Source organism: Carassius gibelio, chromosome A18 (genome assembly GCF_023724105.1).
Source record: "Carassius gibelio isolate Cgi1373 ecotype wild population from Czech Republic chromosome A18, carGib1.2-hapl.c, whole genome shotgun sequence".
In the NCBI taxonomy this organism is placed as follows: Eukaryota; Metazoa; Chordata; class Actinopteri; order Cypriniformes; family Cyprinidae; genus Carassius; species Carassius gibelio.
The window spans coordinates 13,037,578-13,060,140 of NC_068388.1; the positions used below are offsets into that span (position 1 = coordinate 13,037,578).

At 36.4% G+C, this 22,563-nt stretch overlaps 4 protein-coding genes across 4 annotated transcripts; all 4 read left to right on the plus strand.

The window, feature by feature from the left end:
- znf592 (zinc finger protein 592) lies at positions 1 to 10,551 on the plus strand. Its single transcript, XM_052531629.1, has 9 exons — positions 1 to 853; positions 1,016 to 3,227; positions 5,706 to 5,884; positions 6,004 to 6,177; positions 6,261 to 6,405; positions 8,275 to 8,538; positions 8,686 to 8,798; positions 8,901 to 9,042; positions 9,114 to 10,551. Exons 2-9 carry the CDS (start codon positions 1,035 to 1,037, stop codon positions 9,594 to 9,596), a joined length of 3,693 nt encoding a protein of 1,230 aa, XP_052387589.1. The 5' UTR covers positions 1 to 853; positions 1,016 to 1,034; the 3' UTR covers positions 9,597 to 10,551.
- A 385-nt stretch (positions 10,552 to 10,936) lies between these two features.
- On the plus strand, positions 10,937 to 13,693 carry sec11a (SEC11 homolog A, signal peptidase complex subunit). The gene is made up of 6 exons (XM_052531630.1): positions 10,937 to 11,121; positions 11,511 to 11,620; positions 12,418 to 12,567; positions 12,955 to 13,074; positions 13,180 to 13,237; positions 13,325 to 13,693. The coding sequence occupies exons 1-6, from the start codon at positions 11,071 to 11,073 to the stop codon at positions 13,373 to 13,375; spliced, it is 540 nt and encodes a 179-aa protein (XP_052387590.1). The 5' UTR covers positions 10,937 to 11,070; the 3' UTR covers positions 13,376 to 13,693.
- A 421-nt stretch (positions 13,694 to 14,114) lies between these two features.
- On the plus strand, positions 14,115 to 15,994 carry LOC127934605 (neuromedin-B). Its single transcript, XM_052532096.1, has 3 exons — positions 14,115 to 14,762; positions 14,856 to 15,052; positions 15,175 to 15,994. Exons 1-3 carry the CDS (start codon positions 14,600 to 14,602, stop codon positions 15,226 to 15,228), a joined length of 414 nt encoding a protein of 137 aa, XP_052388056.1. The 5' UTR covers positions 14,115 to 14,599; the 3' UTR covers positions 15,229 to 15,994.
- Positions 15,995 to 16,675: 681 nt separating this feature from the next.
- kti12 (KTI12 chromatin associated homolog) lies at positions 16,676 to 21,816 on the plus strand. The gene is made up of 9 exons (XM_052530934.1): positions 16,676 to 16,930; positions 17,263 to 17,314; positions 18,039 to 18,091; positions 18,367 to 18,422; positions 18,508 to 18,587; positions 19,963 to 20,122; positions 20,209 to 20,271; positions 20,438 to 20,506; positions 21,561 to 21,816. The coding sequence occupies exons 1-9, from the start codon at positions 16,780 to 16,782 to the stop codon at positions 21,702 to 21,704; spliced, it is 828 nt and encodes a 275-aa protein (XP_052386894.1). The 5' UTR covers positions 16,676 to 16,779; the 3' UTR covers positions 21,705 to 21,816.
- Positions 21,817 to 22,563: the final 747 nt, after the last annotated feature.

Here is a 22,563-nt window from a genome sequence, read left to right on the forward strand (position 1 = left end):
GTGTGTGTCGTAGAGCGGGGTCCTCGCGCACGCACACAGGAAGGACAGAGGGCTGTTAGCTAGCAGACGGCGGGCAACTGTAAACAAGTCACTTTTATAAACCTCGCATAACAAACATACCTAACGCTGACTTGTTCATCCATTTGCATGGCTTTTGAAATGTTGCTTTAAAGCGTGTTTGACTGTATACCCGCAGACTGTTCAATTATTACCGCAGGTTTGCGTTTTTTACAGAGCTGGGATGCAAGCAGCTAGAGAAACGCGCACCCGACTGCACAGCTAAAGCTTCACTTTCTTCATAAATATTCTTTCATCAGTATTAACATTATAAAACATATATAAAATGACTGATCATGTGTAACGGGGTGAAGTAGTGACATTTTGACAGTAAGCTATGTTTTTAAGGGCTTTGTTAGCTTGGCTAAGGTTTATTTTCTCAGCTAGCTTATAAGCTAATGCTAGCTCTTTAACATTCTTGTACAAACTCATAACTTTAGATTAATGTTATTTGTTTTATTTTCGCAACGCCTGTATAAAAGGTGTTCTGTTGGTCTAAAACAAATTCTCTGACAATTTTTATGTTAAACTAATTTAGGCGAGAGTGACGGCTAACTATCCTAAAGCAAATTTGACAGGCTGAAAAAAAAAACAGGAGCGTAATTACGTCCAATAAAGTATTATACTGTTAAAATGCTTAGAAAGGAGTTAATGTTTCCATAAACAAGTCTTTGAGCTGGCTGGACCATTGCTATGGAAATTCCTGGAAGTGTCAGTGCAATACAGATGAAGGTGCGCAGGACCAAAACTGATGGAAACCAACAACTGCTGAGATGAATTAACCAGGAATCAAATGGTGATTATAATTAACTCTTTTTGCATTTATCATCACTGCAGTTCAGTAATTGTAGATCTTGGATTTGAAATTAAGATGCGATGTGGTATTATTATTTTTATGCATGTGTGGCCTGCATACTGTATGTCTTGATTTATTTCTCTCTTCAAATTTTTGCTTCAGGTTTTGAAAGCCTCCAATCATGGGTGATATGAAGACCCCTGATTTTGATGATCTCTTGGCTGCCTTTGACATCCCTGATGCGACCAGTTTGGATGCCAAAGAGGCCATTCATGGGAATCAAGATGAGGTAGAGGGACACCTTAAACACTCAGAGATGTGTATGGATGCCACGGTTTTGATCCCTCACTCAGAGCCGACAAACGATGTCCCTGCTGTCAGTGTTATCGTAAAGAACACTAGCCGCCAGAACTCCTATGAAAATCTTGTAGAGAGGGAGAACACTCATTTTGGGCACCTTTTACAAAATGGGTTCAAAAGTTCTACAGGCTCCCTGGAGACACATCCCTCCAGCTATCCAAAACTGGATAGCTCTTCTGTCAACGGAGACTGTTCAAGACGTTCCATGGAAAAGATTCCTGTCCTCTACAAGAATGAAAATGTTCCCTCAGTTTCAGCATCTATGCCTCAGTTTAGCCCTATATCCAGCCCAGAATCTGAAGACATTCATCGCAATGGAATCAATGACCGTCCAAAATCTGCAGAGACCTCGTACTTCTCATCTGATTCACTCTTTACATCTTCGCCTCTTCCTGTTTTAGACAATCATTTGAAACCAGATGCATCCAGCTTGACATGCAATGAAAGACTTCCTGGTTCAAAAGGTGTGAATGATCTTGGGTGTGATGGATCATCTTTCAAAGACGATATGGTTGAACAAAATTCTGAGACTAAGAGGGACAGCATCCAAGATTGTGGAACAAATGCATATCTGTCTCCTGAGACAAATATTTCTTCTTCCCGTCCATGCGTCAAAGCTCACAGCTCTAGATTATCCTCTTGCCTTGATGCATTAGCAGCCTTGAATGCTAAAAAGGATCCAGGTGGGCAAACAAATTCAAAGGATTTCCCAGTTACCCCAAAAGAGTTGAAAGAGATGAAAATTAGTCCAAAAGTACCAATATCACCAAGGAGCCCAAGAAGTCCTCTGGAGGTGGTGAAACGTTTCGCCAAACAGCCTGACAGTCCAATGAGTATATGCAGTGACAGCAGTGGTAAAGCATCTCCAGCTGTCGCTGCTGGCTCGCCTCCAGCCATCCCACGAGTCAGAATAAAGACAATCAAAACCTCATCTGGAGAAATCCAACGCACCGTCACAAGCATATTGCCAGACTCTGAAACTGAAGATCTCATGTCACCGTTTGGGTCATCGCCATCTCAGTCCTCGGCTGAAGATGCCTTCTCGAAAACATTTTCTGTGTATCGTTCAGATGATACCATTTCAGAGGTCATTTTTGAAAATGGAAAGCAGGAAGCTTCAAAGACACCCTTACTGGGGAGCAAATCCAGCACAAAATCAGTGAGGAACTCAAAGAAACCTCAAACCCAAAATAATGGTCATGCTCTAAAGACAACACTTGGTGGCAACAAGCAAAAGAAGGCTTCTTCTGCTCAGATTGGTTCTTTTGCTAATACAAACTACCTTCCGAAGGCGTTACACTTGGCAAACCTAAATCTAGTTCCACATAGCGTAGCTGCCTCAGTTACAGCAAGGTCTTCCACTAATAGACAGGAGCCCTCTCAGTTATCATCATCAATGGTGTGCAGTTCTGTACCACTGGTGCATCAAGTTAAAAAAGTCTCTCCAAACACACGAGCTGTTGTCCCAAATACTGCAGCTGGAACCTTAAACAGACTGTTGAATTACTCAAACCCAGTACCAACATATGTTCCTGACCTGAGTCCACCACCAGGCACGGATATCAAGCTCCCACCGCAGGGCTATTGCTGCCTAGAATGCGGAGACTCATTCGGGCTGGAAAAGAGTCTTGCTTACCATTACAGCCGTAGAAGTGTGCATATAGAAGTCGCGTGCACCCACTGCTCCAAAACATTGGTGTTTTTTAACAAATGTGCTCTCTTGGCACACGCTCGAGATCACAAGAACAAAGGCATGGTGATGCAGTGCACTCAGTTGTTTATGAAGCCCATTGCTGTTGACCAGATGTTGGCGCCCATCAAGCCTAAGCAGTCTGTAAATCAGATACCTTGTGGGAACAGCGCCACAGAGTCATCCAAAAGCCAGGTGGTCTTGCCACTTTATCCCGACAAAGTTATCAAACATGGATTTAAATGTCTGGACTGTAATAAACAGATGTCAGACTACACAGCACTTGCGTGTCACTATCAGAGGGCAACAGAGGCTAATGGTCTGGTGAGTCAAATTAATGAAATACTGGAGTCACAAAATGTAACTTATTGTAAATTATTACAAAATTACTAACTATTGTTTTCATATGGGTCAATGACATGTCTTTTTTAATACTTTAAATTACAAATGACTATACCATGTCTTATATTTTTCATTTCTGTATTAAATGAAGATACTTTTGTGGGTCCATATATTCAAAAACAATTTTATGAAAAGTATTTTTGGCGTAATCCTTTATAACGATTTCTTCTATTTTTATTATTATTATTATTATTATTATTAATAATAAGTGCTTTCTATTTTATGTTATTTGAAAACCTCTGCACAAAAACAACAACAAAGGACTATGATAAAGTCAATAAGTCTATGAAAATATTAAAATGAAGATATCAGGCAAGATTAGCTCAAGATGTAGTATGTGATATTTTAATTATCAATTTAAACAATTCTGAATCAATACATAATTCATTATTAATAATTACATATGTTGAAAGACTTTGTTGAAACGTTCAAAAATATAATCAAATTTTATATTATAAGATTTTTTTTTTTTTTTTTTTATTACAGGGACAGTGCATTTTAATAAACATTTCTGCCAATATGCCAGAGTTAGCCAGAAGGCTATTTTTTATCTGCAGTCCCAGGACAGATGTTAAAAGTCACCCTAAAAGACAAATTATAATATACAGGTGCTGGTCTTATAATTAAAATTTCATAAAAAAGTTGATTTCACTAATTCCATTCAAAAAGTGAAACTTATTATTATATATTAAATTCATTCGCTACACACAGACTGGTATATTTCAAATGTTTATTTCTTTTAATTTTGATGATTATAACTGACAACTAAGGAAAATCCCAAATTCAGTATCTCAGAAAATTTGAATATTGTGAAAAGGTTCAATTTTGAAGACACCTGGTGGCACACTCTAATCAGCTAATTAACTCAAAACACCTGCAAAGGCCTTAAATGGTCTCTGTCTAGTTCTGTAGGCTACACAATCATGGGGAAGACTGCTGACTTGACAGTTGTCCAAAAGATGACCATTGACACCTTGAACAAGGAGGTCAAGACACAAAAGGTCATTGCAAAAGAGGCTGGCTGTTCAAAGAGCTCTGTGTCCAAGCACATTAATAGAGAGGCAAGGGAAGGAAAAGATGTGGTAGAAAAAAAGTGTACAAGCAATATGGATAACCGCACACTGGAGAGGATTGTGAAACAAAAACCATTCAAAAATGTGGGGGAGTGGACTGCAGCTGGAGTCAGTGCTTCAAGAACCACTATGCACAGACAAATGCAAGCCATGGGTTTCAGCTGTCGCATTCCTTGTGTCAAGCCACTCTTGAACAAAAGATTGCGTCAGAAGCATCTAAAGACAAAAAGGACTGGACTGTTGCTGAGTGGTCCCAAGTTATGTTCTCTGATGAAAGTAAATTTTGCATTTCCTTTGAAAATCAGAGTCTGGAGGAAGAGAGGAGAGGCACACAATCCATGTTGCTTGAGGTCCAGTGTAAAGTTTCCACAGTCAGTGATGGTTTGGGGTGCCATGTCATCTGCTGGTGTTGATCCACTGTGTTTTCTGAGGTCCAAGGTCAACGCAGCCGTATACCAGGAAGTTTTAAAGCACTTCATGCTTCCTGCTGCTGACCAACTTTATGGAGATGCAGATTTCATTTTCTAACAGGACTTGGCACCTGCACACAGTGCCAAAGCCACCAGTACCTGGTTTAAGGACCATGGTATCCCTGTTCTTAATTGGCCAGGAAACTCGCCTGACCTTAACCCCATAGAAATTCTGGGGGATATTGTGAAGAGGAAGATGCCATATGCCAGACCCAAGAATGCAGAAGAGCTGAAGGCCACTATCAGAGCAAACTGGACTCTCATAACCCTTGAGCAGTGCCACAGACTGATCGACTCCATGCCATGCCGCATTGCTGCAGTAATTCAGGCAAAATGAGCCCCATCTAAGGATTGAGTGCTGTACATGCTCATACTTTTCATGTTTATACTTTCAGTTGGCCAAGATTTCTAAGATTGGTTTTAAGTAATCTAATTTTCTGAGATAATGAATTTGGGATTTTCCTTAATTGTCAGTTATAATCATCAAAATTAAAAGAAATAAACATTTGAAATATAACAGTCTGTGTAATGAATGAATATAATATACAAGTTTCACTTTTTGAATGGAATTACTGAAATAAATCAACTTTTTTATGATATTCTAATTATATGACCAGCACCTGTATAAAAATACTTTAATCATCATAAAACCTCATTTTACTATAAATAGAGAGAGAAGGAGAGTTTTTCAAAACCAAATGAAATCAACATAAATACAAAGAGTACATTTCTAAGAACTGCCATGTGTTCTATATGAACATGTGACTTGTTCTTTTCTAGTTGAAGAGATTTTTTTCCTTGTGTTTCTTGTAGACACTATTCTATTTATTTGACCCTGTTTGCATTCTTCAATGCAGATGTGCAAGGTTTGCTCAATGTTGCTCCCCAACAAGTGCAGCTACAGGGCCCATCTGCGCATTCATTCACACAAATCTCCTTATTGCTGTCCTGAATGTGGGGCTCTCAGTCGCTCAGTGGACATCCAGAAGCATGTGAAAGAGAACTGCCTCCACTATTCCCGTAAAATTGGATACTCGTAAGTACCTCAAACTGTGACCTCTAGACCAATGAACTTCCGCTTTGAGACTATGAATGTCTTTTGTGTTGTCTTCGCTCACTCTCTCTGTCTCTCTGATTTGCTCAAATTTCTTTCAGGTGTCTGCATTGTGAAATGCTTTTCATGTCCCTGTCCCTCTTGAAGACTCACATTGAGGAGAAGCATTGTGAGGTCTTCTATAAGTGCACTATCTGTCCTGTAGCCTTCAGATCTTCCGATGGCTGTCTGATGCATGTAAAAAACAAGCATGGTGGCAGTGAACCCAACCATCAGTAAGTGCATCTATTGATCTGTCTTACCATAAATTTTTTCCTAGAACTGTGTTGAGGAGTTACCTCTGGTTCATTCTGTGCAGGGTGATCTACAAGTGTTCCTGTGAAACAGTCTTTAAGAGGAAGCAGTTGTTGTATCAACATTTTCATCATCGTATATGTGTGTTCAAGTGTCCACATTGCACTTCATTCTTCCCGGAGAAACTACTTTTGGTGCAACATTTCAAGGTTTGTAGCTACTTTCTAGTGCTGTTGGTCATTGCAATGTGTAAATGACACAGTTAGTGTCAGTTATTTTAATTCAGTTTAATTGGGTAAATTTACATATACACTATACATGTTAATCAGAATACAACCGGTCTTGGTATTGTGCACTTGATCCAAAAGACGATGTGATGTTTAATGTGTGGTATTATGTCAAATATTTGATTACACGTTGTTTTGTATACTTATGAGACAAAGACCTGCAAAAACCTGCTATAGCTGAATTATAACTCTGCATGTAAGTTTACTTATGAAGGGAAAACTTCACTGAATAATGTATTTAGTGCTTTTAGATGGAGGTGTTGAGTACATTCCATACACATACATAATGCTTCTGTCTGGGACTTTACATTTAAAACATTTAGCAGATGCTCTTAATCAACTTACAAAAAAAGTGCTTCATGAGACTGGTGTGATGAGCAGATGGTAAGCATACAATTAAGAACATTATTAAATGAAGTACTTTCTGCTCATATGCAAGTAAGTGCTGGCTTAATAAATTGAATAATGTACATATATTGTATTTTCCAGAATATAAATCACATTTTTTTAATCATCTGAAATGTGTGCAACATGTATTTCAAAGCATCTTATATAATACAATTAGCGTCAAGGACACAATATGTGCAAAGCAGACATTTGGAGCACAAGTGTTTTTGTATAGCGCATTTCTCACATGCTAATAGGTTCAGTTTCACTTAAAATGAATGTATAATAAATTGTGTTTATAATGAATGCCACTATATTTAATGATTTAAAATTAACATTTTCATTCCTGTTTGTATCTTAATACTGTTAAATTTAGAGCATGTGTGAAACTCTGCTCCTGGAGGGCCACTGTCCTGTTTAGCTCCACCCAGCTCCAACACACCTGCCTGGAAATTTCTAGGACTCATAAAGATTTTGATTAGCTGGATCAGTTGTGTTTAATTGGGATGGAGCCAAACTCTGCAAGACCTCCAAGAGCTGAGTTTGACACCCTTTATTTATAGTATTTTTTATTTACATTTTTTTTTAGGATTTGTTTTGTGTAGTTTACCAATATTTGACATTATACCTGATTGTAATAATGAAATAAAATGTTTTTTTTTCCTCTTACAATGTGAAATTGACCCACTGTGACTTATAGTCATGTGCGACTTATTTTCTGGAAAATATGGTACAATAAAACCTAGTGCAAACAAACAAGCCCATGCCAAGATTATTTTTCAAGTTAACCCCAATATTTTTGAAAGAGGTCATGTTTGCATTTTGCATGAGCTGTGTGAGTTTGTTTGCATGTTGGGAGGCATGAAGTAGTCAAGATGAGAGTATGTCAGTTGTGGTGGGTTGCTTGCAAATGACAGGTGATCGTTGAGTGTAACATCAAGGTTCTTTGTATTTTTTTTTGGTATACATTTGATTTGTCAAGTAATTACAGTAACTTTAAACTACAGGTAAGGCAGAATGCTGTAACTTGATGAATGCAGTCAACACAGAGTAACAAAAGTATACACAACGGTCCATTAACATAGGATGTATTCAGTTTAGATTGCAGGAAAAACAACAACAAAAACATTTGAGAAAGAATTTTGTAGCTTAATACTGTGGCAGAATAAAAGCGACAGGAGAGATTTTTGTGATGTTCTTGTGGTTGCATTGTGGAAACAAGAGGAGGTCATTTATTTTTGAATGTGCCACTGCTAATTCCCATGTCATTGTACTGCCACAGCACTAGAGATGTCTCATCTCAACAGTTCTGACTTGAAGAACAAGAGTTGTACTGTATTATGCAGATATTTAAAAAGTTATTCGTACTTAAAAAGTCAAATAAAATGTCTGTTTCATCTGCAGACTGTTCATGGTGGAGTTTTCAGAAGCGAAGCAGAAAAAAGTCCCAAAAAGACAGAGACAGCATCTTTCTCACCACCGAACCTCCAACCAGGGTTGAGCAAAGCGATTAATGAGGCCTGCATGAAGGAAAGGGAGAGCTCTGCAGCAGAGAAGTCAAGTTCTGGAGTTAGAATGAAGAATGCTGGTTGGACCTGTGGAGAATGCCTCCTGTGGGTCCCTGACAGAGAGACCTACATCAGTCACATGAAGACCAGCCATGGCAAGGTGAAAATCTTTGCAGTGCATGTGGGATTATGTGTTTGATTGATTTGCCAGAACTCCATTTTTTTTTTTTTTTTTTTTTTTTTTTTTTTGCTTTAGTCAATTTGTGTTCCAAAATCTTCAAACTTGAACATGCCTGTCTTTTTGCAGTCAATAAAGAAACATCCATGTCGACTATGTGAAAGGTCCTTCAATTCACCCATGAGTCTTAAACGACACCTTCGAAGTGACCACGATGGAAGAAGGAAAGTTTTCACATGCTGGTAAAATCAGTATACTGTATAATTAAAAAGTGATTCAATGTTCTTAAGAACTTTTCTTAAGAATGCAACTTTGTGTTGTATTTTTCTCTATAAACCCTGAAGGTACTGCACAACTGAGAGGATATCTTTTACTAAACACACTATGCTAAAGAACCACATCAGCTTGATGCATGGAATCAAGAACCCAGATTTCAGCCAAATGGCAAAGCTAGCATCTCCGGAGGTGGGCAAACCCACAGGCGAGGTAATCATCTTTTATTTATTTTATAGAAACATATCAGATACCGCTTGTGCTATTAAATTTTCCTCTTTCAGAAGCTGAAAAGAAAAGCAGAGGAGGCTCATGGAGTTGCAGGAAATGGGGAAACATCACACAGCGTCAGTGCCAAGCGCCATAAGCCACTTTATCGCTGTGCCAAATGTGGCTTTAGTTCTGAAGACCAGGCCCAGTTTCAGGAGCACATACCTCAACACAAAACCGACAGCGACGCACCCCAGTGCCAGCACTGCGGCCTATGTTTCACATCTCAGTTAGCACTCACCAGACACCTCATCATTGTACACAAGGTCAAAGAACCGGAGGAGCATGAGGACTTTAACAGAGAGGACGCAGGGAAAGGACAAGAACACTCAACAAACTTGAGCGATGAAATCGTACCTCTTTCAGCAAAAAAGACTGGCCTGTCCACAGAGAAGGAGCAAAGCAAACTCCACAGTGGGCCCACAGACAGTGCTTTCAACATCAGTAACAACACGCAGGCATCAGAAGCAAGTGGATTTGAGGAAGAAAAGGCCTAGACAGAAGAAAGGACTCCAATGGAAAGCTGCTAATCAACTTGAATATGCAGCTGATAAATGTGGTACTGGAAACATGTTGCCTTACAGTGAAATACTATATCTCATGTCATTTATCACATATATGAAATAATGTTTAAACAGACACTCCTTCAGAGTTTTATTGCGTTATTTGGTTATACTTAACTGTTAAATTCATGCAATTAATTGTCACCTTTTCTACTGCTTACTTGTCCATCTTATGTATGTGGATAATCATAATTTATTTTTGTGTAATTGCAGAAGCATGTCAGTGTATTACAGTGTTTTGCTACAGAGCAAATGTATGTTTTTGTTCATGTACCAAGTCAAATCTGTCTGGGGTACATTACAACGCAGGAAATGTTATGTATGTTACTCAATGTAGCCATAAGAGAGACAGTCGCATATTATTTTGACTGTTTTCAGGGTCACCAAAAATGCTGAAGAATTTAGTACATTTGATGGTCAATCTTTGGTGGTGCTTATGCTGTGCTGGTCTTGAAGGAAGGGCATGATGTTTGTTTTATATTTATTAGGTAGCGTGCTTGTATTACACAAAGCTAAACATATGTAACTGCATTGTTACAATGGAGATTACATTATTCTAAATGGTATTCACTTAAACCCAGGTATCTGCACTCAGAGAAAGTATATTTTCATATTCATTCCATTACATTTATATTCAATGAGCCATTCTTACAATCAAATTTAGCACTTTTGTAAATGCTTGTATGAAAAAAAAAATAATTTACATATTAAAGACATAAGTGACAACTTTAAAGTTTGTGCCATCAGCAGCGGTTTGATGTTTTGGGGGCCTTTAAAATGTAAAATACAAGGATTACTATTGTTTTTTTTTTGTTTGTTTGTTTTTTCACTTATTTGTTATTTCACCAATAATGTTTCAAATTAAACCTTTATGTCTGATGCGTTTAAATCTGTCATGAAACGATTTTGCTAGTGTGGAAAAACTTCTCGCACTTAGATGAGTATTTCTCTGGATAGGTTATTTTTAAGTCAATTTATGTACAGACACATACCTTAAGGTCTTGGCTACAAAAAGCCGCCTGGAAGAGGTTCAGTTAATTTAACACAAGCGCACTAATCTTTTGTGACAACACTCTCACCAAGCAGCTCATGTTTTATTACGTTCCCTTGTTTACCGAACAGCTTTTACAAAAGAGGCATAATATTAATGTTTTATTTTGTCCAACATAATTAACAAAAGAATTATAATTCAGGAACAAAACAAACACAAAAAAAACATATACACACATCTGTTTGAAAAGAAACGACAACCTATCATTTTTCATTAGGTTTTTCTTCCTCTTCTTACCGGAAGTAGTCGCCGCGTATCCGCTAGTTACAGCAGTGGCGGCGAAACGTTTGCAACAAAATCTCAATTTTGCATTATTTTAATTGAGTTTTTGTCATACATACTAAATATACAGACAAAATGTTATCATTAGACTTCCTCGATGATGTCCGGCGAATGAATAAGCGGCAGGTTTGTGTTTCTTTAGCTTGTTAGCTCGGCACACTTACTACACGTCAGCTTGAATGACAGTGGCTTTAACGTTTTTTACACATATGTGCTCTATTAGTACTCTTTATTGCGAGTTGTAGAGATGAAATATGTTTTGAATGGATAAATATTTTGTTTCTGAGCAGTTGTAACCAAGGAACTCGGCTTTTTACAACAGCTGGTATTCTGTGCTGTTTATTTATATATTACAGTAACGTACCTTTGACTTTAAGGCATTGCTCTACAAGAGATCTCAAATCTGCATCAATCATCATTATCTTTACTAACAACACATACTTTCGCTATTGCAGTTAAGCAAACTTGGAGCTAAAGAAACATCCATCTGATGTTTAGCTTCTCGTGTTTTTCAGCTTTACTATCAGGTGCTGAATTTTGGCATGATTGTATCTTCAGCCTTGATGATCTGGAAAGGCTTGATGGTTGTGACTGGGAGTGAAAGCCCGATTGTGGTTGTTCTCAGGTAACAGTCATATTTTGCAGCATACTTATGCATAATTTACCTTTTACATATTATTGTTTCAGTTGTTGAATTTCAAAACTGATTATCGTGGACTGTTGTACTGCACTGTACTTTTATTTACAGAGCCACTAAATCTCTCTCTTTTTTTTTTTTTTTTTTTTTTTTTTACTTTAGAAAGTGGGCAAGTCAGAATGTGAACGCGAGTGTTAAATGTCCTTATTCAGTAATCACAAAACAAACTGGGAATGTAAATGCATTGGTAAAAAATGTATGGAAACCCTGATGATGTTTTCAGTTTATTCATGCATGTGTTATGAATTGCTGCACTGTAAGAAAAGAAAAAATATGCAGAACAACAAAAACAGTACTGGTAATTCCTTCCAAGACATTATCTATTAAATTTGGGGACACTTCATTAAACTAAAATATTGCATAATGCATAATTCAAAATACAGGTAAAACATTAAGAAATTCCAACATTTTAGCACTGGCCCTATTTTTTATTTTATTATTTTGTGTGTGTGTGACTTTAGATACCTTTTTTTACCTGCATGTTTTAATTTTTAAATCATTTTATGAATCTCATTTTTAATATATATATATATATATATATATATATATATATATATATATATATATTTCTTTAAGTCAGCGTTTGTTGGGAAGCCAAATACTAGGACGTCCACTAGGATGTTTGAAACTTAATTGATGCATATGATTCAAATGACACGCAAGACAACACAAATCATTACATTTACATCAGTGAAGTGTAATTGTTAATTTCATTATGATTGTAGTGGAAGCATGGAGCCTGCATTTCACAGAGGAGACCTCCTCTTTCTCACAAATCGTGTTGAGGATCCAATCAGAGTGGGAGAGATTGTTGTGTTCAGGATTGAGGGAAGAGAAATTCCCATTGTGCACAGAGTCCTAAAAATTCATGAAAAGTAAGTACCATGTAAGATCAAAATGCATGTTTTCCTGAATGAGAGAGTGTTGGTCATGCAATATGTTTTTCATCATAGCATGGGCAGAAAATATTAATAGTGCAGTAAGTGATTTCCACTGTTGAAAGTGGATCAACATGTTGGTTTTGGTGATTTCAAATACAAACAGCGTTTCTCAAAAATCAAGTACTGCACCTTTAATTGAGATGGTGTGCTTGTTTTTAACAAAAAAGATCATCAAATTCCCAAGATTCCAGCCTAATTCACATCATAAAGGATTATGTGCATAGTGCAGTATGTGTTGTTATTAGTTGTGCCTTTTGTTATTTTCTGATCATACTGCCTGTTTTTGTTCCTTCCAATAACATTGATCTCTACTGATTTCAGAGAAAATGGTGATGTCAAGTTCTTGACAAAAGGTGACAATAATTCTGTGGATGACAGAGGCCTTTACAAGCAGGGACAGCACTGGTTGGAGAAGAAAGACGTGGTGGGAAGAGCAAGAGGGTAAGAATCCCTAATCATCTTTAAGCAAAGAAATCGGATCTAATTTAGAGTGCATTCAGAGTTGCACGTGTCACTGTATTTCTGATCACAATTCCTCTATGGCAGGTTTGTGCCTTACATTGGAATTGTCACAATTTTGATGAATGACTACCCCAAATTTAAGGTATGTAATATGTGTTGAATCATGTATAAATGATGAAAAGTTGTTACATCGCAGTTGTTCTAACACTTGTTCTTTGTTCCCTGACAGTATGCTGTACTGTGTTTGCTCGGGCTGTTTGTTTTGGTACACCGCGAATGAAGAATTTGAAGAGTAACTCTGTCAGGGAACACACGCCCCTCTTCTGACCAGTTTTTATGGTGTTTTTTTGTTTTGTTTTTTTGTGAATATACTGCACTTGCTCTTAGAGACAAGGGTCAAATTATCATTTTCTTTGTTTAATGACAATGCAAACACAAGAACTAGTTGAAGAATTTGCATTTTGTTACTTTTCCATGTCATACCAAATTCAATTTTTGTTTGATCTGAATTTACAGCCGTATTTGCGCCATATGTCACGATCTAACTCTTTCTTAAAGGCTAAATTTTGTATTGAATAAAAACATTGAGCCAAAAGTGTATTGTTTTCTAAATCTTTTTTTTTTCATTCTCTTAATTACTTATGAAAAGTATTTGTTTTGTATTATGAGTCAGGCACTGAAAACAAAAAAAGTGTAAACATTTATATATAGAGAGAGATAGCATACTTACAGAAATTTTTATATATATATATATATATATATATATATATAAGAAAAATAAAAAATGCATGATATTTTTCCTGTAAGTATGCTTAGCAAATTTGCAGCTTGCTTTGTTCAAGCACTCTGTAAGTACATATTATTATCTTTAAATTCAGCTAGTTATTTACTTAACTCTCTCTCTCTCTCTCTCTCTCTCTCTCTCTCTATATATATATATATATATATATATATATATATATATATATATATATATATATATAAATAATTTTAATAAAATTTACATTAATGCATTTAGCAGAGGCTTTTATCCAAAGCGACTTGCAGTGCATTCAGGCTAACATTTATTACCTAACCTGTTCCCTGGGAATCGAACCCACAACCTTGCACTGCTTACGTGTATATATATCTTATCAAGACATTGTAATAAAAACAGAATGATTCTTAGTAACTACCAAGGCATACATGCTGTACCTAACTACTGAAATGTACGTTAAGCTTTAAGAATTTGCAACGCCTCAAACCGTTCTTCAATTATATTAATTCAATTCAATTGCATGCGCACATCCAACGCACGTCACATAGTGTTTCCCATCCTCATTCAAACAGACTAAGCATTCGCCGTCGTTATGTGAGTTCAGTGACTAAAACTATGACCTCAGAGCCGTTTGGTAGCCCACCGATCCGATCCCACCCCACCGTGCCCCTATAAATACAGCCTGCAGAAGAGCGGAGAGCGCTCGCGATCATTGAATCTGAACGGAGGAATCAGTTACTTGAGAAGATGGCTGTGAGTTCTGAAGATGCAAACAGCAAATATAGACTGTTTGCTTTCATAATGCTTTTTAACATCTCGTTAAGCACCGCAGTCAGTCTCGATTTAACGGAGCTGCAAAATAAAGTTTCCAAAATAAAAGTGCATCCACGTGGGAATCTCTGGGCGACAGGTATGTTTTCATTTCATCTTGTCTTTATTGGTCATGCAATTACAGTAAAACTTCTAAATCCGTTTCCCAGCATAATTTCTGGACTTCTTGCAGGTCATTTCATGGGCAAGAAGAGTATTTCAAGCAGCCAGTTCCAGGACTCTCCGTTCTCCTCAAAGCTTCCCAGGAATACTATGGGAGGATCCGGGAGTTTTGAGGATTTGAGGGAGCTGATCACTCAGGAGGTGCTGAAAGTTGCTCTTCAGGCTCAGCTTGAAGATCCAAAGAGGACACGAGATGTTTATAATCAGGTGATTAGCGCTATTTACAGAATTGGTCAACCAAATGTACCTAGTTAAAAAGTACAGTGTTAAAATAGTAGTACATTGATGCTTTGTGGTTATACATTTTATTCGTTCATTTTTTTTTTCAGGACTTGATGGTAAAGCTTTTGAAAAACTACATTGAAAAAAGGAACCTATGGTGACACTGCTGATGATGTAATTGTAATAAAATGTTATTTTGACAAACTTACAGTTGTGTACACAATCCATGGGTTTGGTAGATATATGCTTGCTTATTAATATTGAGATGTATTTTCACAGCAGTTAAATGTTGAAATGGCAACAGAATATTTATTTTTCATTAAACTGCTGTAACTATGGCTGGATATCTGAAAGAATATTATGAATGTGTGGATGGATTGATCAATTAATTAATGTGTTTTATGTAAGTTATTTAAAAATCTGTATTTTAAAAAATAAAAGAAACCACAAATCAGTCTCATGATGCTTTATTAAACTGGCATTACCCCAATTAGACCTAAGATTTTATTATTATTATTACAATCTTTCAAATGAGCAACTATGAGAGCAGCTTCCCTTCCCTTTGGCTTTGCCCTGAGATTGAAAATGTTTGTTTGATTATTATTTTATTTGTATCGTTTTATTTTTTATATATTGGTAACCTTTACAATTGTCCTCGAATAGTAATGTGAGGTTGGGGGTCCAATGGGCACATAAAACTGAAAATTAATGCAACGTTAACATTAATTTACTTTAAAAAGCAACCTAGCTTATTAAAACTCTTTGCCATACTGCCTCTTTTGTGTGTGTGTGTGTGTGTGTGTGTGTTAAGGGAGAGATCCTCATAAGCAGTCTCGACAAATAAAAAATGTATCTGGATTTTCAATGTAATTATTTAAAATTGTAATAATTGTGCAATTGTATGTTTTAATTAGCTAACTAATAAAATGGGTGTGTGTTATGTGTGGGTATGTTTATGGATGCTGCATTCATGCAATATACAAGCAACTTAAATTCTTTGTTTAATATACCGTTTTAATGAACGGCAAAGCTGTTTGTTACAATATCTTTAAAAAATCAGTTCATGAAGTTGTTCCTTTCAGCTGATGTAGGCTAAGACATATAAAATGGGAACACAGATAAATAGTTTTTTCATAACATGCGTAGTTTTGTTAATTATTTTGCAAATCTCAGCACTCTATTTTACAGAGACAACCAATATGTGATAACACTGATATCACAGAGATGTCTATTTGATGTCTGCATTTACATCTGCAAGACGTCTATAAGACATTTCCTATCAGATGTCAAAAAGATGCTTAGAAGATGTGATGTTTATGATTTAGAATGCATGTAAAACTGACATCATAAAGACTTTTATCAGATGTTACACAGCAGATCCAGACATCTTGCAGATTGATGTGCTGGGAGCACATTTATCTGTTCAATATTAAACCTGAAAACACAATAGCAGATCTTATGTTTACCTATATCTGTTGTAAAATGTACCAACCTTTGTAAACTCAAACCTCTCAATTAAGTTTAAAGACATGTGAGGTATAATGGGAACTGTCTAAAACAGTTTAAAACTCTCCAACCTCATCTGGAACATTTTACCTTCTGACCACTGACCTGTAGAGGGCAGCAATGCACTAACCATATCAGCACAATACATCAGCCCGAAGAAGAAGATCCCTCATGCAGCTCTGTAGAGTCATCCAGCCTGTAATAAAATGCCTTTATTATTAATGTGCGGTTACCCGTGCAGTGGTAAAACCCGACGAGCCAATGAACTGAAAGAATACTTCACGCAAAATACTAAAAGAAAGGTTCATATAGTCGGAGATGAAGACCAAGGAATTGACAGGAACTCTGTGTACGCAGGTGAGAAGAAGCTGCTGAAAGTTCAAGATAAACCGAGTTTTAAAGTCATGTATTGACATAAATGTGTGTGTCAGGATCGTAATGAAGCGATTTACTGAGAATCACATCCCTAGTTCGAAACAAAGTAGCGTTATTTCACATGTAATAACGTTACAAAACATAACAAAGCTCTTAAACCCGCCTGAGATGGTTTGCTGGTCACACCTGTATGCTTTAATCTGGTTTATCAAACTGTTACATTTGACGTTACAGTGGACTATTTCAAATGTATGCGTCCAGCCCTTTGTGTCTGATCTGAATCTAACTGCAACTATTATGATATTTGGCTCCAGATTCACAGAAAGAGAAGAATCTGAGGGGAGCACTGAGAGCCGAAGTGGAGAGGTGATTCTTTCTCTTCAAATATCTCTGCTGTCATTTAAAGACGTGAAAGAGTGATGATGTTCAAGATGATAAAAAGGAGAAACACTTAGAACAATCTGACTTAAAACAGTTTTCCTGGTAGCTCAATTGCCTTATCAAGCATGTTGATTGATAAAAAATGTTGGGGGTTCGATTCCCTGGGAACTCATGATAGGTAGAAATCGATAGCCTAAATGCACTGTAAGTTGCTTTTTAGTTTAAAACATATGTGCCAAATTGTATGTGCCACATGTATCCATGTTGATTTTTTAAAAAACATGTTTTATTATTATTATTATTATTATTTAGGATTTGTGAACTTCTGCATTTTTCCTGAACAAAAAGTTTATTTTATTTTTTAATTGATTTGAACTGATTTTGCACCAAGAATCATCAGCTCTGTAATAAATCAAGTAAATATGTCTAATCTTATATATGTGTTTAACATTATGGATTCCAAGAAAATACAGTTTTGGTCTAAAGTTGGAAAACCACTTGTTATAGAAAAATGAAGACAAAACATGCCGTTAAAGCTCCTGCTGGGATGAATTGTACTCCTAAAAATTATATTTGTTATATATAAGTGTGTAATTCTTTTAATAATACATTTATATAATTATAATTGTATGATTGTAATTAGGCACTTGCTTTAGAGTACTTTTAATTTAAATAATTTCTCTTTGTACTTCTCTCTCTTTGTGTATAGGAAAGTCAGTAAAGACGACATTGTGATTCTTGATTCCTTGAATTATATTAAAGGTAAATCAGTGTTTGTTCTGTTAAAAATGTATAAATCTGTGCCTTTGACAAATTGACATTCTTTTAAAGTAAGCTGTTGTTAATTTTCTCTTTTTTACCTTTAGAAATTATTGATCCTTACAAGAGTACAACACATTTCTTAATGTTATATTGAGTGATGTACAGACTTCAGCATTATAATAACAGAGCTTGGATTAAAAAAAGCTGGTGTTATAGGCGGCACTCTTGATTTCAGTCTGGCATTAGATTAAGGACTAACTTTGTTTCATTTCTAGGCTACAGATATGAGCTGTTCTGTCTTATCAAACATGCCCAAACACCCCATTGCTTGGTATGTAAACTCCTAAACCTCATCTCAGACACATTTATAACTATTTTTGTGTGCACTACTTCACGTAACTCTATAACTCCTGCAGGTTTACTGTTTGACGTCAACTGAGGTGAGCTCAGAATGGAATAAAGGCAGAGAGGCTGATTCTCAGTACACACAGGAAATGTAAGCATTTGTTGCTTTGTTTCAGTGTAAATAACCACCCCGCTTTAAAATAATCACATTTTGTTGCTTTGCAGCCTGTAAATGAAGACGGACACAAGTTTAGTTTTATCCAGCTGTATTTACTCAGTGCAACGTATAACATCCAAGTGAAAGATATAACACCAACATGACAAAAAACAGAAATAAATAAACAGAATCACGGAGTGAAACCACCTTTTGTTTAAATTACAGCCTTTAGTCTGTTGGGATATGTCTCTACTAACTCTTTGCACATCTAGACTTTGTAATATTTGCCAACTCTTCTTTGGAGAACTGCTCAAGTTCAGTTTAATTTGATGATGACCGTTTGCGCACTGCAGTCTTCAAGTCATTTCACAGATTTTCAATGGGGTTTAGGAACAACTCTGTTTATAAAAATACCCGTTTACACGTGGACTAGGCCTCAGTTGCACCACCAAGGTGCTCCAGGAAAGCTTTTTTCATGCTGAGCTGATCAAAATGACCACAGCTGAAAGTCAAGTGGCTTTGTGTGCCGTTGAAAAGGTGATCTTCATGTTTTATCTTTCAGTTGGATGTTAGAAGTTGTACTGAGTAAATACAGCTGGACACAAATATGTGACAAACTGTGTCCATCTTCATCTCAGGCTGCAAAGCAACAAAATGTGATTATTTTAAAGGGGGGGTGATTATTTTCTATACCCACTGTATTTTAAAGGAATAGTTCAACCAAAAATAAAAATGTTCTGAAAATATATTCGCCCTCATGTAGTTACATTTTTGTTCATCTGAACAGATTTGGAGAAATGTAGCATTACATCACTTGCTCACCAATAGATATCCTTTTTCATTGAATGGGTGCCGTTAGAATGAGAGTTCAAACAGTTGATAAATCAGAAACTCAAAGCATTTTGATGATGGATTTGTCCACGATCTTTGGGTTACAAGTCTGACTCTGTGACCATTAGGCCTCGACTGCCCTGTTCTGATGGCACCCATTCACAGCAGAGGATATCTACTGGTGAGGAAATGACGGAATTCTAAGTTCTCCAAATCTTTTCCAATAAAAGATGGCCTGATGTATGTACATTTGAAGCAAATTTAGTTTTTGACTTCTTATTCCTTCTAATTGTGTGTTTCAGATATTAGATGTACAATATAGTTCAAATGCTTGGGGTCAGTAAGATTGTTTTTTCTTTTTTAAAGAAAGTAATACTTTATACATGCAGCCATGCTGAACACGAGACAAAAAAAAAATCTTACCAGCCCCCAAACTTTTAAGTGGTAGTGCATTTTCAAAAGTTCATAATGTTATCAAATGAAGATTCAGGAAATATGGTCTAAATGTAACAATGTCTTCTGGTCTTTCAAACAACAGTCTTGATGCGCTAATACTGCGTTTTGAAGCCCCTGATTCAAGGAATAGATGGGATAGTCCACTCTTCACTATTCAGCAAGAGGACTCGCTTCCATTCGAAGCCATCTGCGATGCGCTTTTCAAAAGAAAAGCACCGCCACCAAATCAGTCCACGCAGAGCGTAAGAATGCATTGTCAATGAGAATATAGCAGCATTGTATGTCCCTTGAATGGATATTAGAAACTGTTACTCTTTGCTTTTTACAGCAACCGCTCTCATCCACAAACTTTCTGTACGAGTTGGACAAAGTTACTCAAGATGTCCTAATGGTATGATTTCCATCACCTTTAGGTGTTCTGTTATAAACATAGAAAGCATTCAAAGTCACTCTTTCTGTTTCATTGCCGACAGGTGAGCGTTTATAGTTTGCATTTGCATAGCAAGACCTTCAGTTTCAATGGTACGTGTCGTCATATGGGTTGTTTTATGTCTCAGGCTGTTCTTGAGTCACAGAAGACCAGCGTCCCTGGAGATCTTATTTCCATTCCCGGAGCCACGGAAAAGATATCCTTTGTTCTGGCATGTTTAGCATATCTTTAGCATTGAATATCTTTCATTTTCTTTTTTTGTGGGAGGAAATGTGAAATTGTTGTCTTGTTTTGCTAAGCCCCACCCGTCATGGCTATTTGATATTTCTCACTGTGACAACACAGAAATGCCCTAAAATACTCCGGAAAAGCTTTAGAGCCGCTTACAACATGAAACCAGGATCATGTCTGGAATTTGAATGAGCCTGACTACACCTTCCTGACAGAGAGTCGATCCGTTTAATGTTAATTGAAGATGTGTTGTAGTAATAAACAGGACCAGTTGGACCTATATGAATGTAATGAATACACCGACATCAAAGAATGTCATTTCTTTCTGATGCAATTGCAGTGTGATGGCCTTACGTAACTGCTTTAACATTTAGACACATAGAGAGATGGACCAGCGCAGGTGGCCCTTTGAAATAATTCATCACCCAAATGGGATATTATTAGAAATTCATTTATACTCGTTCTTTGTTGTCTTGCAACTAGGTTTCCAGCATATGCCACCATTCAAAAGTTTAGTAAGGGGTTAGTGAGATTTGTTTTTGGTTTTGATATCTATAATGCTGCATTTAGTTAGTAAAGCAAAACCGTAACTTTGGGAAATGTTTAATAGATTTTTTTATTATTTAAATTTTTTTTTTTTAAATGTAATTTTGTTTACTAATGGCCAGTGCTGAGAAGTAACTGATTACATGTATTCTGGATTATGTAATTATAATTAGATTATATTACATCATTAAATGCTCATAATTTAATAATTAGCATTTCATCAACTCATTAACCATAGTTTGCATAATGTAATGTTTAATACATTTCATGATGTTTCTAACAAACAGTGGCTCCAGAATATATTACAGAAATAAAGATTAGTAAGAATACATTACCTGATATGTGACCCTGTCTGTGAAATCTAAATATGAGATAACCAGCATCAAAGTTTGATTTCAACCGTTACTTTCACTATGATTTCAATACTTATGTACATTATTGGACCTGCGCAGTTTCCTTAACTTGTTCAAAACATTGAACTCACAAGAAGTCTTAACATGGTGGAGCTGAGGAAACTCCGACGGCAGTTCATCAGTTACACCAAGATGCACCCGACAGAGAACATTGGACAGATTGCCAATATGTTTGTGCAGTATCTTAATAAGAGCATGCACTAACAGGTGTTTTTTCAGTTTCTTTTTTTTGTAATTCTTAAGGTCATATTTATTGTCTTCACGTTTCAAGCATTTTAACAATGTTTTGAGCGCAATAAAATTTGAACTCTTTTAATGTCTTTGTATATTTATTGATGTGTGTGTGAATCCAACTTAACCCCAACACCTAGCCCGGTCGCATTAGACTTTTTTTAATGGATATTGTTCTTTTTTCCCGCCTCATTTTCTTCAGTAACAGGGAACAGGCTGGAAAGCATTCAGCTGTAGCCTGGATGTTTGTCTTCAGTGGTTCACAGACCTTGAAATGAGCATAAGGTTTGATTGAAGTCATCATTGCGTACATACAGATGTTTTCATGCTAATGAAATGAACCATAAAACTCATTGAGACGCTGACTATTAGTGTTTTTCATGCAAGTCTTTTGTTTATGCCTCTGGGCAAATGTAAGCGTTTGGAGAGCCATATTGATTCTTCCGTTCGTGAATGAGGCCAGCTGTGCAAAAGTATAATCGTATAATTTAATTGGAAGAAAGCATGCACTCCAATAACTTCTGTCATGACCTCTCAGACTTGTTTGCATGGCGACTATAGCAACATATTTTTATTTTTGTGGGTATATCTTTGTCAAGCTTCTTTTTTTTTTAATATATGTCACATTTTTAAAGTCCATGTTGATCTATTCTTCTTTTGGCACTGTGAGTACATTCAAAATATATGACATTTTGATTTGTTATTACTATAGGCCAGAATTTGATGTGTTCTCGTCTCCATTAAAACATTAGCTGCTCTCTTCTTTAATAGAGAAATATTAGTTTGAGACTTTGCACATTTCTTTACTCTTTTTCTGTAGAGATCTAGTGGC